The sequence below is a fragment of the Heterodontus francisci genome, chromosome 24 (assembly GCF_036365525.1).
Source record: "Heterodontus francisci isolate sHetFra1 chromosome 24, sHetFra1.hap1, whole genome shotgun sequence".
Lineage (NCBI taxonomy): Eukaryota > Metazoa > Chordata > Chondrichthyes > Heterodontiformes > Heterodontidae > Heterodontus > Heterodontus francisci.
In genome coordinates this window covers 77,653,417-77,677,107 of record NC_090394.1, presented here as the reverse complement: position 1 = coordinate 77,677,107, position 23,691 = coordinate 77,653,417, and the positions used below count along the sequence as shown (strand labels likewise).

At 44.5% G+C, this 23,691-nt stretch overlaps 2 protein-coding genes across 5 annotated transcripts in view; one reads left to right on the top strand and one right to left on the bottom strand.

The window, feature by feature from the left end:
- ift140 (intraflagellar transport 140 homolog (Chlamydomonas)) overlaps positions 1-23,691 on the top strand; it is a 146,855-nt gene that overhangs the window by 79,110 nt on the left and 44,054 nt on the right. The gene's annotated exons all lie outside the window — the stretch shown is intronic.
- Positions 2,353-23,691, bottom strand: part of tmem204 (transmembrane protein 204) — a 32,529-nt gene continuing 11,190 nt past the window's right edge. For 3 of the 4 annotated variants that reach the window (XM_068056705.1, XM_068056704.1, XM_068056706.1), the window contains 3 exons: positions 22,014-23,128; positions 18,291-18,446; positions 2,353-6,548 (listed from right to left, as the gene is read on the bottom strand). In XM_068056705.1, the coding sequence (XP_067912806.1) occupies positions 6,319-6,548; positions 18,291-18,446; positions 22,014-22,281 (654 nt within the window). In that variant the 5' untranslated portion in view covers positions 22,282-23,128 and the 3' untranslated portion in view covers positions 2,353-6,318. The remainder of the gene's footprint in view (positions 6,549-18,290; positions 18,447-22,013; positions 23,129-23,691) is intronic. The other variant, XR_010977424.1, reaches the window with a different exon arrangement.

Sequence of the window (23,691 nt, the reverse complement as noted above, 5' to 3'; positions counted from 1 at the left end):
ACACCACAGAACTACTTGCATGCCAAACAGCAGAAGCAGCATGCGATAGACAGGGCTTAGTGATCCAACAACCAACAGATCAGATCTAAGCTCTGCAGTCCTGTCACATCCAGTCGTGAATGATGGTGGACAATTAAACAACTAACAGGCGGAGGAGGCTGCACAAATATCCCCATCCTCAACGATGGGGGAGCCCAGCACATCAATGCAAAAGACAAGGCCAAAGCATTTGCATCCATCTTCAGCCAGAAGTGCCGAGTGGATGATCCATCTTGGGCTCCTCCTGAAGTACCCAGCATCACAGATGCCAGTCTTCAGCCAATCCGATTCACTCCATGTGATATCAAGAAACGGCTGAAGGTACTGGATACTGCATAGGGCCCTGACAACATTCCGGCAATAGAACTGAAGACTTGTGCGCAAGAACTAGCTGTGCCCCTAGCCAAGCTGCTCCAGTACAGCTGGCATCTATCTGGTGATGTGGAAAATTGCCCAGGTATGTCCTGTGCACAAAAAGCAGGACAAATCCAACCCGGCCAATTACCGCCCTATCAGTCTACTCTCGATCATCAGCAAAGTGTTGAAAGGGGTCGTTAACAGTGCTATCAAGCAGCACTTGCTCAGCCATAACCTGCTCACTGACGCGCAGTTTGGGTTCCACCAGAGCCACTCAGCTCCTGACCTCATTACAGCCTTGGTCCAAACATGGACAAAAGAGCTGAACTCCAGAGATGAGGTGTGAGTGACTGCCCCTAACATCAAGGCAGCATTTGACTGATTATGGCATCAAAGAAACTTAGCAAAACTGAAGTCAATGGGAATCAGGGGGAAAACTCTCCTCTAGCAGAAAGGAAGATGGTTGTGGTTGTTGGAGGTCAATCATCTGAGTCCCAGGACATCACTGCAGGAGTTCCTCAGGATAGTGTCCTAGGCCCAACCATCTTCAGCTGCTTCATCGATGACCTTCCCTCCATCATAAGGTCAGAAATGGGGATGTTCGCTAATGATTGCACAATGTTCAGCACCATTTGTGACTCCTCAGATACTGAAGCAGTCCATGCCCAGATGCAGCAAGACCTGGACAACATCCAGGCTTGGGCTGATAAGTGGCAAGTAACATTTGTGCCACACAAGTGCCAGGCAATGACCATTTCAAACAAGAGAGAATCTAACCATCTCCGCTTGATGTTCAATGGCATTACCACGTTGAATCCCCCACTATCAACAACCTGGGGGTTACCGTTGACCAGAAACTGAACTGGACCAGCCACATAAACACTGTGGCTACAAGAGCAGGTCAGAGGTTAAGAATCCTGCAGCGAGTAACTCACCTCCTGTCTCCCCAATGCCTGTCACCATCTACAAGGCACAAGTCAGGCATGTGATGGAATACTCTCCACTTGCCTGGATGAGTGCAGCTCCAACAACACTCAAGAAGCTCGACCCCATCCAGGACAAAGCAGCCTGCTTGATCGGCACTCCATTTACCACCTTCAATATTCACTCCCACCACCACCGATGCACAATGACAGCAGTGTGCACTATCTACAAGATACATTGCAGCAACTCACCATGGCTCCTTCGACAGCACCTTCCAAACCCGTGACCTCTACCACCTAGGACAAAAGTAACAGATGCATGGGAACACCACCTACAAGTTCCTCTCCAAGTCACACACGATCCTGACTTGGAACTATATCGCCGTTCCTTCACTGTCGCTTGGTCACAATCCTGGAACTCCCTTCCTAACAGCACTGTTGGTGTACCTACACCCCAAGGACTGCAGCAGTTCAAGAAGGCAGTTCACCACCACCTTCTCAAGGGCAATTAGGGATGGACAATAAATGCTGACCCAGCCAGCGACCCCCGCATCCCATGAACTAATAAAAAAAAGCTATAGTCATCCAGAAGCAAGTTTAACAGGTATTTAATAGGATTCTGGGGGAGATGCAGAATAGATACGGCAGTTTATCATCATATGTACCTGGAATTCTTCTAATGGTAGAGTGTTCCTATGCAATGTACAGTTTTACTCCAGCCAAGTTAGTGGTGTTTACAAGGACTGAAATGATAACTTCTCATTAAGTGCCTTCCAACAACAACAACTTGAATTTATGTAGCACCTATAATGTTGCAAAATGTCCCAATGTGCTTCATCCATATGAAAAATGGCCACTGGGGGAGGTGGAGAAGGACACCTTATACTTCAGCAAGCTTCAAGTCTAATTTGAGCTTTGGCTAGTTTCCCCAAACCTGTGTCTCCTGTACATTAAATTGATCGAATTATTCGGACTATCTGACACCTGTAGAAAAAGCTGGAGAAAGAATTGCAGTAAATACAGACTCAGTAACTTGATTGTATAGATTTTATTTAAGGAAATGCATGGGCTTTAAATTAAATGCACTGGAGAAACTCGTGATATAGCAATGATAACCAGGAGTATTCTGCTATCTTAAATATTTCAGTAACCAGCTGCTCTGTACCAGAATTATAGGAAACCCACTGTAACTGCAGTTTTAAAAAATCAGTATATAATGCTGTGAAGTAGCAACAGAGTTTGTATATCAAGTATACTTACATTTTGTATCGCACAGCTATATTATTTATTATCTAGTACATGCAATTAAGTTGATAATGGATTTAAGTGCAGTTCCCAAGAGCCAACTTGACCCCTGCTGTCTTACATCATTCAGAAATTTAGCTACATTATATTTAGGCTTTTAGGCAACATAACAGAACAGTAAAAGCAACTAATGCACAGAACAGCACTCTGGGTAGATGCTGATTTTCATTAGTGTTGGTCGGACAGCTCACAGTGTAGATTAGAATGTGTAAGCATTGTGCATGGAAATGTTTATTCCATAGCGGTTTATATAACTGTCTTAATTGCACTTGTTTCATGGAAAAAATAAATGGATCACTATCTGGTCGTGTGCTACTCGTGATGTGGAATGGTGCCTCCTGTATAATGGCCATTGCACTTCCACAGGTTAGTTTTCAACATTGACGCTCCCGTTAATTTTTTAAAATTCATTCATAGGTTGTGAGCATTGCTGGCTAGGCCAGCATTTATTGCCCATTCCTAATTGCTCTTGAGAAGGTGGTTTGAGCCGTGTGCTTGAACTACTGCATTCCATGTGATGTAGGTACTCACACAGTGCTGTTAGGAAGGGAGTTCCAAGACTTTGACCCAGTGACAGTGAAGGAATGGCAATATAGTTCCAAATCAGGATGGTGTCTGACTCAGAGGAGAACTTGCAGGTGGTGGTGCTGAGAGAATTGTGGAAGGTGCACACCTCCGTTCCTGATGTACCCTCTCAACAAGCATCATTTCACTCTGGGAGCACAAAGGTGAAAATGTCCCCCCAAAGATTGTGAAGCCCTTTAAGACATTTCAATGTAATAAAATTTGATTATAAATACCAGTATTTTATATTATTGTTGCTTGGGTAGTTTCATGCATTGTGCAGGAGACAGAACCGTACCCTGGGTAGATTCACACCGTGTTGCTGGGATAGAACTGTTAACGAGTATTTGGTACTTGTGATGGTGTGTGGTACGAATATTTTGTGTTAAGAGAAAGTTGGAATAATGTGTATGCCTTCTGATAAATTTATTGTTGTTCTTTTACACTGAAAAATATGGAAATAAGAAACAACAGCAAAGTGGAACTTCAATGCTGCAGAAAAATTAAAATGATGTCACCTGCTTAGGAATTAGAATGTCCCATTTAAAACCAGACAGTTGAGGTATTTTTCGTATATTCTGGTTAATCTTGAGCAACTTTACTGCATTTGAAAATGGTCCCTGTGTGCTGAAATACACAGTGAACTTTTATTCTCATTCTTTGTTGTCTGAATATAGTACTTTAATAGCGCAGCAACTAAAATGGCCTAGCACCTGTGTGTTTGTGTGGTAAACATCCAGCTGAAGTTCAACACGCCAATCTACCAGCGACGGGTCTGAATGTGATCAGTGTTCAGTCAGCTGAGGTGAGATGATCAGCTGAAGCAATGTTGTCACAAACTGTAAAACATAATGGATGTGGTTGTGTGAAATGTTCATACTGTATCCACTTGAACTGCACAAAAGTAGTTACAGATTTTGTTTTTAATCTGTGTTGTGTTTGGAGAGAGTACTTTGAAACATGTAATACTAGTGAAATACTAGGACTAACAGATCTAGTACTGGTAGTGATGGTATCAACTTGAGGTTCTAAATGAAGACTATTAGACATTGAAGACAGCAGGTTGGTGTGATTTCTTTTTCTTACTGTAGAACATTGTTGCCAGTATGCCAAATAAACCACAGAAGGGAAGTGTTAAACATCAGAGAATCCTGAATGCGGGTTCTACGTTCACTGAAAATGCAATAACTCCAGGTTTCACAAGCAGGAAATAGTGTATCAATTCCACCAACATAATTTGTAGTATTTAAAACAAAACTCACAACTGAAAGAGTAAAATAAGTTCTAGAATCTGGAAGTTTGCTGTATCAGTCCGCTGTGCATTTATTGAGAGTAATGGGCCTGATTTTCCTGAGGTCAGCTCACAGGAACACCTGTTTCCTGAGTGCTAAGGTCAGGGAGATCTGTGTCACTGGATCTCATTCCTTTTAAGTTGCTCTGTAATTTCTTGGGCTTTCCCAGAGAGAGAGCTTGGGTTTGCCCAGACCAACCATTTCCATGGAAGCAAAGAGGGAAGGGATATCCCTACCTCACTTTCCCACAGCTTTGCCTGTGGTGCATTCAGAAATAACTGTTCTTGCCCCCCACCCGCCTCTCTGACCAGAGGGCTGGAGAGCGACAGGCTACTGGCTGGTAATTCTCTTTGTTTGCCTTGAGAGATGTCAGGCCAGGGATCGGCAGGAGGCCTTCCAAGTTGCTATTCTCCAACAGTAGCCAGAAGACCTTGACCGCAACTTCTCTGTCCTGCTTCAATGACCAAATTTCCTTCCCCACTTCCCAGCCAAGGCCCAGCCTTGTGACCAGCTTGAGCTGGGGATGCGACTGGGCCTTGATATGTTATTGAGGTCCAGGCAGATGCAGCAAGCTTCAGCTGTACTTGACATGTCCAGTGGCCAGCTGCAGACTCCCCAGGTAAAATCTGTTCCACTGTGGCGCGGAATTACTGATTGCACTTGAGGGTTGTGGTAAAATGTTAACCCAAGGGTCACAGAACATTGGTGAGATGGAAGAGTTTCCAATCCAAGCACAGCTGGCATTTCTTTTAATACTGTACAATTTCAGTGCACTTTGTAAAGCACTGAGTTACAGAGGTGTTGTCTTAAGGAGGCACAGATTGTGTGGGATGGGCAATAAATGCTGGCATAGCCAGCAACGCCCACATCCCATAAGTAAATAAAGATAATTCTTCATTTCAACTCCACCCAGTTGTTGTATGTGCTTCAGCCTGAATTACAGTGATAATTACAGTGATGTTTACAGCTTGGCCATTCATGTTCAATGTGTTGTTAAAACCTTACTTTGCCTTATTGAACCTTCTCATCTGTAGGTTTGCCTGTGCATTCTGGGGTCAATGGGCAATAGTATCTGTTCCATTGCATTCTGAGCTCACTAATGTCAGAAACAGATAGCAAAAGCCATTCTAGCCATTATTTCATTCTAATGTTATATCATATATATACTGTTTCCTAGCTAATTAGTTGGTTTAAATTAAAGCCTAGATTGTTCAACAGATGAGTACTATTCCTTTAAATATTAGTCAATCTGGACACCCGAGTATCCATAATGAAGTCTTGATACTCGGGAGCAGATGTTGAACTTATGTGATGTATCTACTGTGGGGGAGAGGAGTAAGAGAATTCTTCCTGCTTCACAATGTTCCTTGGCCTAATGGCCTGGCCAAGAACTGACAAGACCTCATCACCAATGTGCTCAGTGTTCTTGACACTGCAACCTACCAGCAATCTGTCAGGAAGTGAGCATCTCAATCCATATGCAATTGGATCACGGGAAGTGCCTTTGAATCTAGTGGATACATGAGGCACATTTGTTACCTCCAGATGCTGAGTTAATTCTCCTGTGCTTATATCCTGCTACACTGTTCTGTTGTGTTGTATTTAATCCATGATTTACATGGTTCCTCAGAAAATGTGCTGGGGACCCAAATCAAAATTGTTAGTTGTGTTCAATTTCCAATCCTTCCTTTCTCCCTCCCCCACTGTGCACCCACCTCGCCCAACCGTCCCCAGATTTTCACTGTCGGGCAGAGATTTGGCTAGTTCGTGAGCAAGCAGAGATCTTGCAGTTCTCAAACACGTGCAAATTGTGGCCTGGTCCTTTCCTCAAGTTCACCTCAGCACGGTGATTCCACATAATCATTTTCAAAGCGGGGTCTTGAGTGACGGATAACAATAACACGGGGTGTCATGCAGTCCTCCCGCCGGTGTAATATATTCCAGATCAACATGGCTGCTGCAAGTGTTGATAAGAGACAGGCTCCAATGTCCAAGTAACACGACCAGGAGAGATGAGTATAGGGGCCAATTCGGTAGAATGTCACCAGTCCAATCACCAACACAAAACCTAATGGTAACAAGAAAAAATAATGATGAGAAGGCTTATCAGAGCAGGAAATATCATCAATCACACTCTGTTGGACCAAGACGTAGAATCATAGAAATTGCAGCACTAAGGAAGCTGTTTGGTCCTTTGTGCCTGTACTGCTGCTAACTTTTAATTGGCGCTATCAACTGTAATCCCATTTCTCTGCCCTTTCCCCATATAATTTAATACCCGTCTTTTCAAATATTATCCATTCCCCTTTAAATGTTCTAGGGTTTGCCTTAATGCCTGAGGCCCCCTGAGGCGGGATTGGAAGCCGGGTGGGGGTGGGGGTCTTGGAGTATCGCAACGACGATGGCCTTCCCACCCAGAGACCAATTGAGGCCCTTAAGTGGCCAATTAATGGCCAAATAAGGGTGTCTTCCTGCCGCTGCTGGGATCTTACCCTTGTAAAATGAGATGCCCTCCCTGCAGGCTTGGGGGGGGGGGGTGGAGGGTGTGTCCCTCCTTCATGGGCCCCCACCGGGAGCAACTTTACCCCCGTAACCCCCCTCCTCCTGGACTGCACAACCACCTCCCCTCACCAGGGACTTCCAGACTGGCCCCGGCAACCCCGCCTCACCTCCCTCTGTTCCTGGGTTCCAGTGCTGGGCCTGGGTAAGAGGCTTCTGCAGTACCAACAGTGGCCACTGTTCCCAGTGGCAGTACCAGCCCTCTGATGGGCTGGCAGCTTTTGGAGGCGGGATCCCGGTCTCTTTAAAGACTTTTAAGGGACGGGGACCCCACCTCCTGAAGCTTTGATTTAAAAAGACTGGAAGATCGTTCTGGGAGGGTTGGGGGGTAGGCACAAAAAAGGCAGAGGTGAGTTGCCCGGCACCGTGAGCCCTGCCTCCAGCACAAAATTCAGCCCATGGTAAAACATTCCCTGTCCTCTTTTGTGTTGTTGCGGGGGAGGGGGGAATTGAACCTCCCTCTTCAATCCTGTGGTGGTGATGCTCAGTCTACGCTCCCTTGTTACCAAGTTCTCAGGCAATGGAGACAATCCTTCACTAAAGTCTTTCATACTTTTGGAAGTCTCTTAGATAATCCTTGATCTTCTCCAGTCCAGTGAAAAAGTCTCAGTTTCTCAAGCCTTTATTCATAACTATAAACTCTCATTTCTGGTAGCATTCCAGTGAGTCTCTGCTGTACCCTTCCATGGCTCTTTTGGTTTGGTTGGAATCCAGTGTGGTCTTCTGAGTTCTTTGCAACTTTAAAACATGAAAACTTTTACCTTTTCAATCATGCACCGTTCACACCAACAGTTTTCTGTTATTGTGGCTGGACTTTTTGACCATGTGTAATTTTGTCTGACTGCCAGACTTCTGCTGAGGAATAAACCTGTGTAGGAGTGTAATGGACAGTTACAGCAGCTGTTGGAGGCCTGCCTCAGCACAGAATGGCTGCTGACCTTGGTGCTGGGAGTCGAAAGAGTGTGACAGTCGATTGCCCTGTGATAGATTGCACAGGCTTTAAACTTAAAAGTCTCCCTCCCCCCTCATCACTGCCACCCACCCAATGCAATGAGGGAAAGTCTTTGCTCGAGTCGCTCTGAACAGGCTCCAGAAGCTGGCCGAGCGCGTCTACCCTGAGGCACAGTGTGGCTTTCGTGCAGAGAGATCGACTATTGACATGCTGTTCTCCCTTCGTCAGATACAGGAGAAATGCCATGAACAACAGATGCCCCTCTACATTGCTTTCATTGATCTCACCAAAGCCTTTGACCTCGTCAGCAGACGTGGTCTCTTCAGACTACTAGAAAAGATCGGATGTCCACCAAAGCTACTAAGTATCATCACCTCATTCCATGACAATATGAAAGGCACAATTCAACATGGTGGCTCCTCATCAGAGCCCTTTCCTATCCTGAGTGGTGTGAAACAGGGCTGTGTTCTCGCACCCACACTTTTTGGGATTTTCTTCTCCCTGCTGCTTTCACATGCGTTCAAATCCTCTGAAGAAGGAATTTTCCTCCACACAAGATCAGGGGGCAGGTTGTTCAACCTTGCCCGTCTAAGAGCGAAGTCCAAAGTACGGAAAGTCCTCATCAGAGAACTCCTCTTTGCTGACGATGCTGCTTTAACATCTCACACTGAAGAATGCCTGCAGAGTCTCATCGACAGGTTTGCGTCTGTCTGCAATGAATTTGGCCTAACCATCAGCCTCAAGAAAACGAACATCATGGGGCAGGATGTCAGAAATGCTCCATCCATCAATATTGGCGACCACGCTCTGGAAGTGGTTCAAGAGTTCACCTACCTAGGCTCAACTATCACCAGTAACCTGTCTCTAGATGCAGAAATCAACAAGCGCATGGGTAAGGCTTCCACTGCTATGTCCAGACTGGCCAAGAGAGTGTGGGAAAATGGCGCACTGACACGGAACACAAAAGTCCGAGTGTATCAGGCCTGTGTCCTCAGTACCTTGCTCTACGGCAGCGAGGCCTGGACAACGTATGCCAGCCAAGAGCGACGTCTCAATTCATTCCATCTTCGCTGCCTTCGGAGAATACTTGGCATCAGGTGGCAGGACTATATCTCCAACACAGAAGTCCTTGAAGCGGCCAACACCCCCAGCTTATACACACTACTGAGTCAGCGGCGCTTGAGATGGCTTGGCCATGTGAGCCGCATGGAAGATGGCAGGATCCCCAAAGACACATTGTACAGCGAGCTCGCCACTGGTATCAGACCCACCGGCCGTCCATGTCTCCGTTATAAAGACGTCTGCAAACGCGACATGAAATCGTGTGACATTGATCACAAGTCGTGGGAGTCAGTTGCCAGCATTCGCCAGAGCTGGCGGGCAGCCATAAAGACAGGGCTAAATTGTGGCGAGTCGAAGAGACTTAGTAGTTGGCAGGAAAAAAGACAGAGGTGCAAGGGGAGAGCCAACTGTGCAACAGCCCCAACAAACAAATTTCTCTGCAGCACCTGTGGAAGAGCCTGTCACTCCAGAATTGGCCTTTATAGCCACTCCAGGCGCTGCTTCACAAACCACTGACCACCTCCAGGCGCGTATCCATTGTCTCTCGAGATAAGGAGGCCCAAAAGAAAAGAAAAAAAAGAAAACTTAAAAGTCTCCCTCCCCCCTCATCACTGCCACCCACCCAATGCAATGCCAAAGGTGAAGGCCAGGCAAAAGTAGGCATTCTTCGCATCCAGTTTTGCCATGGTGCATGTGAGAGAAAATATGCTGGGTGATGTATTTCTGTCATTTGAATATCATTTGAATGCCTCTGCCCACTGATTGCAGTTTAGATCTGCATAATTCTTGCGGCATTTTCAACCCAGTCTTCTCAAATTGCAGCTTTGGTTGTGTATCTTGATTTGGTTGGCCTGATTGGCTCCCACTGTGGTCCCCACTCTGGTTTTTGGGTGCCTGGTATCCTGAGCAGAGATTGACTTCCATGACAAGACCTCATGGTCTCCCATTATTGCAAGATATCTCCTGTTCCCAGTTTAGCAGTCAAGCTCTGCATGGCCATCAGAAGCTTAGGCTGGCTATTAGAACACTGAGGATCATATTGTCTCCATGTAATCCACATTGAGCTCCAACTTGATAGAAAGACACTCGCACAATCTCTTACCAACTCATATTAGTCTTGGAGGTGAGAGAAGGAACCTCCACCTGTCATGGGTTGCCTTCCCATTGGCTGGTGCTGCCACCAACAGAAGGTGCAGCATTTTGCAATTTTATAACCAATTGCTCAGTTAGTTTCCTCAGATCAATGGTGTGAGAGGATAAGTTTCAAAGCGGACTTGCTGCAGATATTTTCATATCAGATCTAAACTATGTTGATAATGTTCCTACGTATTTTCTGTTGCAATTTAATCAATCTGAAATTGCAGCTATTTCCTTTGCTCTTCCTTTCCTCTGTGATTCAGCTTTCCCAGATTACTTCAATCTTTGCTGGTATTCTTTGCCCATCTGCTACCTCCTATATTGTGAGAGTTGTGGTCCAGTCTGGATATCTATTGATGCATCCATTCTCTCACTGAGGCTCTTTGCTGTTTCTCAGTGGAACAATTATTCATCAAGTGACGGCAGGAAACCAGCATTGGAGCTTCCACCGCAGAGCCTAAAATAAAATTATTCATTTGAGGCGAGTCATTTCCCTTCACAGGCCCTTTGCGTGAACTCCAATAACGAGAAATACAAATGGCATGTATTCCTAAATCCTCATACTGGTATGTGGTTAGGCTGCACCTACCTGATCAGGATGGGCACCTTGTCATGTCAACAGATGCCAAACAAAAGGGCAGTCCATTGCTGCCGGACTGAACAAAAAGACAACTTTGCTGAGTTATACAGATTATTTATAACTAACCACTAAGTGTAACACAAAGCCGTATTGCAGTTGGGAAGTAGCTTGAATGGTCTCCTTCTCTGCTGTAGCCATTCAGCCCATCCTGTCTGTGCTGGCTCTCTGCAAGAACAAATCAGCTGGTCCCACTCCCCCGCCTTTTCCCCATAGCCTTGCAAATTCTTTTCTCTTCAGGCGCTTATCCAATTCCCTTTTGAAAGCCACAATTGAACCTACCTCCACCACACTGTCAGGCAGTGCATTCCAGATCCTAACCACTCACTGCGCAAAAAAGTTTTTCCTCATGTCGCCATTGGTTCTTTTGCCAATCACTTTAAATTGGTGCCCTCTAGTTCTTGATCCTTCCGCCAACGGCAACAGTTTCTCCCTATCTACTCTGTCCAGACCCCTCATGATTTTGAACATCTCTATCCAATCTCCTCTCAACCTTCTCTAGGAAGAACAACTTCAGCTTCTCCAATCTATCCTCGTGAATGAAGTCTCTCATCCCTGGAACTATTCTCATAAACCTTTTCTGCATCCTCTCTAATGCATTCACATTCTTCCTAAAGTGCGGTGCCCAGAATTGGACACAGTACTCCATTTATATTCCATACTTCCTATTTATAAAGCATGGGATCCCATATGCCTTTTTAATCACTTTTTCAACCTGCCCTACCACATTCTATGATTTGTGCACATATACCCTTACGTCTGTCTCTTACTGCACCGCTTTAGAATTGTATCCTTTATTTTATATTGCCTCTCCTTGTTCTTCCTACCCAAGTGTATCACATCTCACTTCTCTGCATTAAATTTCATCTGCCACATGCCTGTCTATGTCTTCTTGAAGTCTATCACTATCCTCCTCACCGTTCACAATACTTCCAAGTTTTGTGTCATCTGCTAATTTTGAAATTGTTCCCTGTACACCCAAGTCTAGATTATTAACATATATCAAGAAAAACAGTGGTCCTAATACCGACCCCTAGGGAACCCCACTGTATATCTTCCTCCAGTCTGAAAAACAACTGTTCACCCCTACTGATTCCTGTCACTTAGCTAACTTAATAACCATGCTGCCGCAATCCCTTTTATTCCATGAGCTTCAACTTTGGTACAAGCCTATTATGTGGCACTTCATCAAATGCCTTTTGGAAGACCATGTACACCACATCAGCTGCATTAACAACATCAACCTTCTCTGTTACTTCATTAAAAAACTCAATCAAGTTAATTAAACATGACTTGTCTTTAATTTAGTTATGGAGTTATGTAGAATTACATAGAATGTACAGCATAGAAACAGCCCATTCAACCCAACAGGTCTTTTTTTTTAATTCTTTCATGGGATGTGGGCGTTACTGGCAAAGCCAGCATTTGTTGCCCATCCCTAATTGCCATTGACAACTGAGTGGCTTGCTAGGCCATTTCAGAGGGCAGTTAAGAGTCAACAACTTTGCTGTGAGTCTGGAGTCACATGTAGGCCAGACTGGGTAAGGATGGCAAATTTCCTTCCCTAAAGGACATTAGTAATTAGACATAATTAGTAATTATTATTTAATTGAATTTAAATTTCACCTGCTGCTGTGGTGGGATTTGAACCTATGTTCCCAGGGCATTAGCCTGGGGCTCTGGATTACTAACTGAGTGACATTACCACTATATCACCGTCTCCCCATGCTGGTGTTTATGCTCCCTCTGAGCCTCCTCCCACCCTACTTCATGTAACCTTATCACCATAACATTCTATTCCTTTCTCCCTCAAGTGCTTATCTAGCCTACTATAAAATGCATCATTACTATTCGCGTCAATTACTCCCTGTGGTAGCGAGTTCCACATTCTCACCACTCTCTGGGTAAAGATGTTTCTCCTGAATTCTTATTGGATTTATTAGTGACTATTTTGCATTTATGACCCTAATTATTGGATTGCTCCACAAGAAGAAACAACTTCTTTATGGGATTTCAGTTGAGGCTGGTACTGTAAAGGAATGTCTCTACGTAAATGAGAAATGCAACTTCTCAAACAATGTGCCTCAGTAAGTCAACCAAGCCAGTTCCTCTCACTGATGCCACCTGGAGCCAGTTTAAACAAAAGTTTTCTTCAAACTAGCAAGACTGAAGAAAACACTGAAATTAATCATAATTCCTTTAACTCTCATTTTAAATGAAACGTGAAATATGACGCACTGTCAAAGCTTATTTTAGATTTTGTGCTGATTGAGCAATGGTTATTTAACCTCATTTCCCATCCTTCAAGATACAGCATCCCATAGTCCTTCCCACTGGGGAAGGAAGCAGATAATGGAGTGGGAGTGGGAGAGGGAGCTGTTTAACTTTCATTTCGAGACCAAGATCAAGTTTCCTGTTCTAAAGAACATTCCAGTTTTTGTCTCGCAGAACATTTGGTGTGTTTAGTAACTTGTGTCCTACTCTTGTAAACACTTGTACTGTCACCAGAATTACCTGTGGTTTGGCTGCTGGTTGTTAGAGATTGACTGAGTAATCTGTACACAACGTATCGGGTGCAAGGCCTTTTCCTAATGCATGTAGAACAAAACCAGGCAAGAATTCACACTATGCCACCCCACTGGTGTAGGATCAGAAATGCATCTCTGACCCGACTTTGCTATTTGCAATCATTTGGTACAAGCACAATCAATCAAAGTCAATTTGCTTTAAATGTTGTAACTACCCTGGCCCCTACCCCTCCCCTCTCTAGACCCCTCATCAATCTCTCTTATAACAATGACAACTTGCATTTATATAGTACTTTTAATGTAATAAAATGTCCCAAGCTTGCTTTACGTTGGAATAATCAAGTCTAGAACATAACAAAGGTACAGATGAGGGTTTCAGCACCAGGTAAACTGAGGCAAGGTGGAAGTCAGGTGCTGTTGCAGAGGTGGAAGTAGGCGTTCTGAGTGATATGAGGTTGGAAGCTCATCTCGGGGTCAAATGTAACACCAGTGCTGTGAACTGTCTGGTTAAGCCTCAGCAAGGGGAGGGATGGAGTCGGTAGTGAAGGAATGCAGTTTGTAACAGGGACTGAAGACAATGGCTTCTGTCTTGCCAATATTTAATTGGAAGAAATTTCTGCTCATCCAGTACTGGATGTTGGAAAAGTATCGTCGGCGTACAGAAGGAAACTCTGACACCACGATTTCAGATGATGTCGCCTGCCCCTACCCCTCTCACTCCACGCTCTCCTCTCCCCCTCCCCCTCCCCCTCCATGCTCACCTCTCTCAGGTTTCATGCTTTATAGTGTAACTGAATTACTGAAACAACTGGATTAACATCTGTTCCTTGCTCTGCTTTTATGTACTCACCTCTGATTGTTGAATATAATTGCATGTTGTATTTCTGATTTCAGTGAATCACAATGCTCAATCTGTGCAATAGTTTATTGCATTGATTGTTTAAAACCTTTCATTTGGTGTTTGTGAATTGTGTGTGTGTTCATGTATACTTTTAAATAAACTCCTCCATATTCTCTTAGCTAAAATTCAATTTGAAAAGATTGTTTTTGTCCAAGAAAATTTATCCTGTCCGGTCTGTTCATAGCGGGTTGTGTGCTTTTTAGCTGTGTGATATGGGAACCTGCCAGTGGATTGTGGCAGCTTCCTTCCTGCTGTTTAAAGATTATCACACGGATGGTGGAATACAGGGCAGGAGTTTATGCTGCAAGGAGCGTGTGCCATGGAAACCTGAGGGCAAAAGGACTGCAGATTGGCAACTAATCAATCAGCTAATTATAATAGCTCATGAAAACAATTTAAAGGGAGTAATTTCTTAAGTTCCCATGCAATAGGAGTTAGTCAAATGTACCCCATTGTCCCAGAACCCTGATTTACCAGGGCCAAATGTACCCCACTGTCCCAGAACCCTGATTTACCAGGGCCAAATGTACCCCACTGTCCCAGAACCCTGATTTACCAGGGCCAAATGTACCCCACTGTCCCAGAACCCTGATTTACCAGGGCCAAATGTACCCCACTGTCCCAGAACCCTGATTTACCAGGGCCAAATGTACCCCACTGTCCCAGAACCCTGATTTACCAGGGCCAAATGTACCCCACTGTCCCAGAGCCCTGATTTACCAGGGCCAAATGTACCCCACTGTCCCAGAACCCTGATTTACCAGGGCCAAATGTACCCCACTGTCCCAGAGCCCTGATTTACCAGGTTAGGTCTCCTTAATTTCAGCATATGGGGGATTTTCTGGTCTCAGCAAGTGCTGTCTGGAGAGGTGACTGAGTGGAGGAGAGGTATGAGTGCCATGTCATGTTATTCATACCACCTATTCTCCCTTGAAGTAAGTAACATTTTGATTTTCGATCATATTCGAGTCCGTTAAATAGCAATGCTTATATTGATGCAGAACCCAAGTGCTGTACAAGTGGCACAATCACAGCCTGCCCTGCACAGGCTAAAGGACAGCACACTGGTTATCATTGACAGGCTTTATATTTTACAAAATATATTCCTGTCTTTGTAAGTGACCGAAATCAGTAAGAAAAAGCATTTGGAATAACTTCATCCCTGTGCAATGCTCACTGCAGCCACTGCCTGCCTCTGATGGGCTGTGCTGCTTAACGTTTGATGATGAATAAGTAGACTATTTGAGAATAGCCTATCTTTAAAATATCAAATCTTCCAAACTTCTTGGGTTCAATTAACATTCTGACCATGCTTTTTTCCTCTCTCCATTTGGGAAGAAGTGTTTTAATACAAATTTATGCAAAGTTATTATCTCTGATAACTCAATACTTAATGGCAACGTGCTTGTTCACTCAACTGCAGTGAGCCGCTGAGTGATTTGTGGTGTAACGGTTTATTTGCCAGCAGACTTTGGTTTCCCTCGGCCTCAGACAAGGCTCTCTGCAGGGCTTCAAGGCTCAGCTTGCGTAACAGGTAATAACAGGCATTTCCTGCCCCTGGATCGGGATATCCTGGCGCCCTCCAGTCGCTCATCACACTCTGTGCAGACATTGGGCAGCGAGTGCAAATTGCTGAGAGCTAAAATTAGCAGGTCCACAGAATGGCACAGTTCTCCAGCTCTCTGATTGTCAATGGAATAGCATATAAACACAGAGACTGCATTTCCTCCTCACTGAGCAAGTTTCATAGATCCACAAAGATGTCCAGGGACTTCACACTGGAAAGAGGTTGTATTAAGAGTTCATGCTGTTGGCTAAGACAGCCATGCGGCCTTTAATATGTTAACTTTAAACCTGAAAGTTATCTTTCTCTCAACCATTCTTTATCCCAGAGTAGTTAGCTGATTCATTAAATAATTCATCTATTAGCTCTCACTGACCTGTAGTACTGACAGCATTTAACCTGGCTCCCAGAATATCTTTGAAGTAATACTGGAGGACAAGGCTAGCAACCTTATCCGAGAGTTTCATGTATAGAAAATTACCCGATTATAATGACTTCAAAAACAAAATTCAGTTATGTCAAGGCTTCTGATCAGAGATTGAAACCCAGCAGCTCTTAACCTGTCCTGCTCGAGTCTCTCTGGTCACTGACTCGTGCTCCGGATTTTTCTGTATTTTTCCCTGAATATGCTGTGATCAGTATTGTTAAGGAATCACAGGATGGAATCAGAAAATTGTACCACAAGAGTAAAGGAATTCTTGGGAAATTCAATGTAGTGGGAATCTTGGCCATCTAATTGAGTGCAATTAGTTAGAATTGCATATTGCAAAAGAAGAGCTGTGGTGGGAATGGTGAACCACCTCCATCACAAAGAGCATCTTGGTGTGAGTTTCGTGGTTGTGCTTACCCCAAAGGGAGTTCCCTCTCTGCATGTTGTTGTACCTGTGAGGGGCTTTCTCGGCTTCCCTGCATTTATTGTACAGAGACTAACTGATGGTTTGGGATGCATGGCTGCAAATGGATTATTTTTACAGCTCCATTCTTGTGTAAAGAAGTCTCAATCAAATGGAGGTCTCCGTGCATTACAGTAAATGGTCCCCAGTAATTATAGTTTTCTTTCTCGAGGGTGTGAAATCCTGACACACTATTCCCCCATACCCCCACCACCCACAAACCCTAGTTACTTACTTGTACAGTTGGTGTCTGGCCATTCACCACAAAAGTGGCTGGGTAAATAATCTGTAGCTAGGGGGTTACCACTGCTGTGTCCAGTTGGCTGTCAGAGGGTGTGTAGCAGTGACCCACAGTTAGGTTTGGGGTTTCACTGAGGTACAGCACTTCTGGTTGCTCCCGCAAGTAATCTGAATGTTTTGCGTTTAGGAATGTGCCCGTACTGTCTGATCTCTACCTACGTGTTGGTGTAATCCAGAGGTGTACTGATTGTGGCCTGAACTGGGTACTGTCCTCTCACATGCACTTCTTCAATCTTTTGAAAGGTGGACTGAGGCTAGTGTCTCCCTACTCCAGCAACTCTAGAGGGGATCAAACCCACCTCTGCTGCACTGGACTATGCAGTGCTCTGTCCAATCTCTGGTGTGTGTGTGTGTGTGTAAATATATACATTATAGATTACTGACAAGACCTTTCATTACTTATAGTGCATGAATGTACCTTCATAATAACCCTAATGAGACCACAGGGTCAGAATGTTAGAATTCAAATCCGTGGCTGACAGTGGATGTGAATTTATTGTAGTGCTGTAAGACTCGATGTTTGCAGGCTTTAAATACAAAACACTCAGATTACTTATGGGAACAACCAGAAATGTTGTACCCGAATGCAACGCCAAACCTAACTGTGGGTCACTGCTACACACCCTCTGAGAGCTAGCTGGGCACAGCAGTGGTAACCCACTAGTTACAGATTATTTACCCAGTGGACGTGAATTTATAGTAGTACTGTGAGACTCGATGTTTGCAGGCTTTATCCATTCTGCTAGAGTGTGACAATGATGATCCCAATGTTCTGGATTTTCATCCTGGCCTGTTGGTCTTTGTTTCAAAATGGTATCGACAGACTCAGAAGATTTAAAGCTTTTAAAATAAAGAAGCTTCTGTTCCCTCTTTGTTACAATGTTGAAATGATATTCTTTTTTATAAAGGTGTCATCAGCTTGTCTGACTGAGTGATCTTATTTATTGCTAATGATTTAGGCTAAATTAGGGAATTGGATATATACTTGAAAAGGAAACATTTGCAGATCTACGGGGAAAGAGCAGGTGAGTGGACTAATTGGATAGCTCTTTCTAAGGGCCAGGACTGGCATGATGGGCCTCCTGCTGTGCTGCATTAATCTATGATTATTAACATTTGTGAAATTTGGCAACTGAAGGGCTGCACCAAAGTGAAGGCAAGGTGTACAAGGTGCTTTTGAAGTGACGACAGTACAGTAGCAGTCTGACTGCTTCTGGGGCTGCTTGTAAGGCTCTTTATGGCTGGTCTCAAAATGGTAAAGTAAATGTGTTACTCACTGGACAGCTGAAACAGGGCAGCTATGGCCTCCTCCCACCACTGGGAATCGTGGGTGATGAGTGGCAGTTCCATCAGTCCGAGGAGGAAGATGAGCTGGCCAACAGTCAGAGCCACTGTGGCAATCAGGTTACAGGCTCGCATCATATCGAACTGAACTGCAGGAGAGGGAGACAGTGTGATTAACATATAGAAGACCAAGTACAGCCAACTTCTGTCATGTGTTGGCTCATTAAACAATACTCAGCTGAAGCCCACTTGATCGGCACCATAACCAACAACTTAAACATTCAAGACCTCCATCACCAGTGCACAGTGGCAGTAGTGTGTGCCTTCTACAAGATGCACTGCAGCAACTTGCCAAGGTTCCTTTGACAGCACCTTCCGAACCCACGACCTCTAGCTCCCAAAAGGACAAGGGCAGCAGACACATGGGAGCATCACCACCTGCAAGTTCCTCTCCAAGTCACACACCATCCTGACTTGGAACTATATCGCCGTTCCTTCGCTATCACTGGGTCAAAAAGCTGGAACTTCCTAACAGCACTGTGGGTGTACCAACACCTGATGGACTGCAGTGGTTCAAGAAGGTGGCTCACCGCCACCTTCTCAAGGGCAATTAGGGATGGGCAATAAATGCTAGCCTTGCTAGCAATGCTCACATCCCATGAAAGAATAAAAAAAAGTTGAGGAAAATTATCAGATGTTCTGCAATTGATCCCACGATAATAGAAAATAGCAGTGAGCATCACCAGCTCCTGAAGCATGTCCAGACTCTGTCACCATGCAGTCTGTGGAGGTATAGGCTAGCTCTCAATGTAACCATGGCAACAATGATTGGCTTTGGGACTGACTAATGCAGGTACTGGTGTGAATAGCTCAATTGTTGTTACTGCCTTGTCGTAAAGAACAGGGGCCAGCTCCAAGTGTTGGCACTTTATGATATAGCCCTTTGGGAAACTAAACTTGATTCCTTTGGAATAAAGACGATTTAGGTGGTGGTGGGAGTCATTATCAGCGTTTCTAAAACAATGGGAGATGTAGATGCAAGCTAGGTGCTTCGCTGAGGCTGTAAGTTTAGTACTAGTGACACAGACTTAAAACTAAGCAGCCTAAAATAGGACTAAAATCTCTTTCCCTACACAACCATAAATACTTGAGACAGACTAGAGCAGTTGAGGTTTGTAACAGCTCATTCAGGCTCAATGTAGAAGGAGTAATCCAACTATAAAAACTTTCCTACTCAGCTGTCTCCTAAATTGAGGCAGAAGATCAGCCATGATCATATTGAATGGCAGAGCAGGCTCAAGGGGCCATATGGTCTACTGCTCCTATTTATGTTCTCATGTTCTTAAGCAAGCAGAGTGTTTCAAAAGGTGTGCCAAAACCCATGAGAGAGAGACAGAGAGGAGCCAGAACAGCCCGAGGAGCAACAGGACCGGAGGTTTCAAAAAGCGCGCCAAAATCTGTGAGAGACAGAGAGAGAGAGGAGCCAGAACAGCCCGAGGAGCAACAAAAACAAGAAATGCTGGATTCACTCAGCAGGTCTGGCAGCATCTGTGGAAAGAGAAGCAGAGTTAACGTTTCGGGTCAGTGACCCTGGTTCCGAAGAAGGGTCACTGACCCGAAACGTTAACTCTGCTTCTCTTTCCACAGATGCTGCCAAACCTGCTGAGTGAATCCAGCATTTCTTGTTTTTGTTTCAGATTTCCAGCATCCGCAGTATTTTGCTTTTATTTTAGAGTGTTCATATTGTTAGCTTTCAACCAACTGTGGCAACTTAGTAACTAACTCTATCTGAAAGACTGGCTTGTTCAAGCTCTGTCAGAACACTGGACAAAACTGTAATCCAGCAGGTTCTGAGTTTATGATGAACTTTAACCTTTCCTGTTTGGAACAAGTGAAGTTCTAAGAGCCAGTGGAAGATCTGTCCTTTATGTGTCTGGTTCAGACTGTTCTGGGAATGATCTGACTGTCACTGGACTGTATCAGGACCATGCAGCTCGAGGTACAATGGAGATTCTGGGTTGGATGGTGTAATCACACAACAGATGGTGTGAGTAAAACATACAGTCAGTACCACTAGAGCTTACTCTTACTGCTGTACGTTTCAGCAAATACTGGTCCCTGTTACAGTACAGTACTGTTACAATAGTTTTACGCAATGTTTGAACCAGTATAAACAAATAATAATTATTAGACAATGTAGTGAGTTTCCAATGACTAAACGCAGTCATAGAGTGATACAGCACTGAAACAGGCCCTTCAGTCCACCAAGTCTGTGCCGACCAACAACCACCCATTTATACTAATCCTATATTAATCCCATATTCCCTACCACATCCCCACAATTCTCCTACCTACACTAGGGGCAATTTACAATGGCCAATTTACCTATCAGTGTGTATGAGTTTTCCAGTAACATGAGTACACACACCCTAGTTTCCCCAGCAAAGTTTCTGTTTGAAAATAGATATATCAGAGGTTTATCACATCAGTGCTTTTCCTTTGGTCACTTCACCGTTGGTATATAGAGACTTCACAGTATCTTGTTTTAAACAACAAATCCATTTTGAATCCAGAGTTTCTTGTAATTTAATTTGTTTTTCTTGCTGTAATGTTGGATAGTGGAGTTTAGTTTAGTTTTAGTTTAGAGATACAGCACTGAAACAGGCCCTTCGGCCCACCGAGTCTGTGCCGACCAACAACCACCCATTTATACTAATCCTACACTAATCCCATATCCCTACCACATCCCCACCTGTCCCTATATTTCCCTACCACCTACCTATACTAGGGGCAATTTATAATGGCCAATTAACCTATCAACCTGCAAGTCTTTGGCATGTGGGAGGAAACCGGAGCACCCGGAGGAAACCCACGCAGACACAGGGAGAACTTGCAAACTCCACACAGGCAGCACCCAGAATTGAACCCAGGTTGCTGGAGCTGTGAGGCTGCGGTGCTAACCACTGCGCCACTGTTGGTGAGTGCCATGCTCCAATGTTCAATATGTACTTACTTTGCTGTTCAGATTGGGTATTGATGAACCAACCTGTATCTGAGCTTCATTTATCTCAGGTGATCACTGCAACTCCACAGTTTCCCCAGTCAAATGGAGATGGTGATGTACAGAACCTTGATATTCTATATTGAGAGAGCCAAAGCCATTCACCAATTGATTTGTCTGGAGATAAGGTTCCTTTTAATTTGTTACTAAACAGTGTTCAGAGTATGGGACATGCCCCATGTTACCCTTTGACTGGTCACATTGTGAGCTGATATGCAAAAACTTCCTCTTGACTCTATTTGCAGGACAGCTGCATGAAATATTCACACGTTTTCACACAATATAAATGCCTTGGTAACTCCCTGCTGCCATGCAGTAGAGATAACTAAGCCCCTCCAGCAATTGAGTTTCATTAACTCCCCCCTCACCGACAGTACAGGGGTTTCATTAACTTACCCACTCACTGACAGTACAGGGGCTCCTATAACTTTCCCTTCAACAGAAATGGTGTGTGGGTAACGCAGTGCTGGCCTTGACAGTTAAAGGGCAGGTGTTTCAGTAACCCCACCTACCCTGAGACATTAAAGGTACAGGAACTCTTGTAACTATCCCCTTCCCTAGCAGTAAAGGAGCAGGGATCCATTAACCTCCCATGTCCTTAGCCATCAGTCGAGGGATCCCATCCCAGCTATAGATAAGAGATTTAAAGACTTACGTTTGACTGTGTTCCGAGATTCCTGAAATCCAGGATGCTCCGATCCCCAGTTCAAACTCTCACACTCACGATCCAAAGTCTGTTCATGCCTTGTTGACCCTTTACCTTTATCAATCCCATAGCACATCTTCCACAATCCCACACTGCGCTTTCTCCCATCCTCCAGGGCCTGGTACACCCAGTTTGGAGTGAACGCTGCTGCATTGTTGAGAATCAGAGACAGGAGAGCCACTGCTACAGCCGTAGCCACCAGCTTTTGGACAGCCATGCCCAGCTGCTCTTACCCAACTCCAAGAGTGCTCTAGTTGCCGAGTGAGCACAAGGGAGCTTCTTTATTTCTACACAAAACACTCGTGTGCATTGGAAGTGCAGGAGCACCTGGAGCTGCCTGAGAGCTGCTAGGGGAGCTGAACACTCATCCTCGTGTCCACCAGTATCCTCAACAGGGATGTGTCAGATTCTGAATACTTTGGGTGTCCAAGCTGCATGCAAATGGACGTGGTTTATCCGCCTTCTTGACCGGAGACGCAGCAGTGATAAGCTGCCGTTCATGCAGGTCCATCCCTTTCATTGAAGTTATGGTTGCTCCAAGTGAAGAGGCTTGAGTAAAGCTGGAGGGGGCAAGTGGGTGATCTCCTGGCCTAGTGCACCTGTTTGTTAATTTGTTGAAAAGCAGGTTGACTTGATGTCCCAGGCAGTCTGGTGTAATGTTTGTTGAGATTGTCTTCAGTTTAAATCAGAATATTAACAATCGCAGCAAAGCACCATGCAGTAGATTAAACAGTTAAGCAGAAATTGAGCATCTTGTTGAAATAGGCTTCATGCTTCGGCAGTGACACAATCCTGACATACTGGTAAGATACCGAAGAGAAAACGACTCTTTCTGAAAGTTAGGAGGAAACTGTTGTTTTTCTAACTGTGTTGGTAAGTCTCTGGGCGTTACTGGCTGCAACAAACATTCAGTAGTGCGACTTCACAGTCAAACATTAACAGGATGTGTTTCCTCTGAGGAAGGGAACCGGACGACAATCAAAGCAGCTTTTCCAACTCCTGGCTCAAATAATTTGGAAGCGGCACAGTTTCTCCCTCTGTGTTCTGCTGTACGGACAAGGTCACTGTAGAGGAAATGAGAAGTGAGGAATTGCACCAAAGTGGTCCATGGGTTTCTGCCTCAACATACTGCAACTTGTGAAAGCGTGCTTCTAATAGATTCTAACTCCTCAAATAGTATTTAGTTACTGGGTAAAAAGAGTTGTGTGCATATAAGTGTATATCTCCAAGTACAAATTCTGCAGTCTGCCCCTCTCTGAGGATTTGTTCTGTAGTTTGTATGTCTGTATCTCTCAACATGCGCACACAGTAATGGTGCATTCTACAGCCTGCGCATGCTTATGTCTATCTCTTTGTGTTCAGTATTTCTCTCTCTCTCACTAGCTTGCTCTCTCTTACTCTTTCTCCCTCTTTTACTCCTCTCCTTTCTCTTTTTCTTTCCCTCTTTTCTCTTTCTCTCTCTCTCTCTTTCTCACTGTAGTGGTTCCTTCTGCACTGTGTTGATCTGGAATATCTGACATTCTCATTAATTACTCCTCCAATAGGTCAAAACATGAATGAAATTATTGTTTTTGAACACAGGATTCAAAATAAAGGTCTGTCTTCACACACAATCAGAATACAGTTT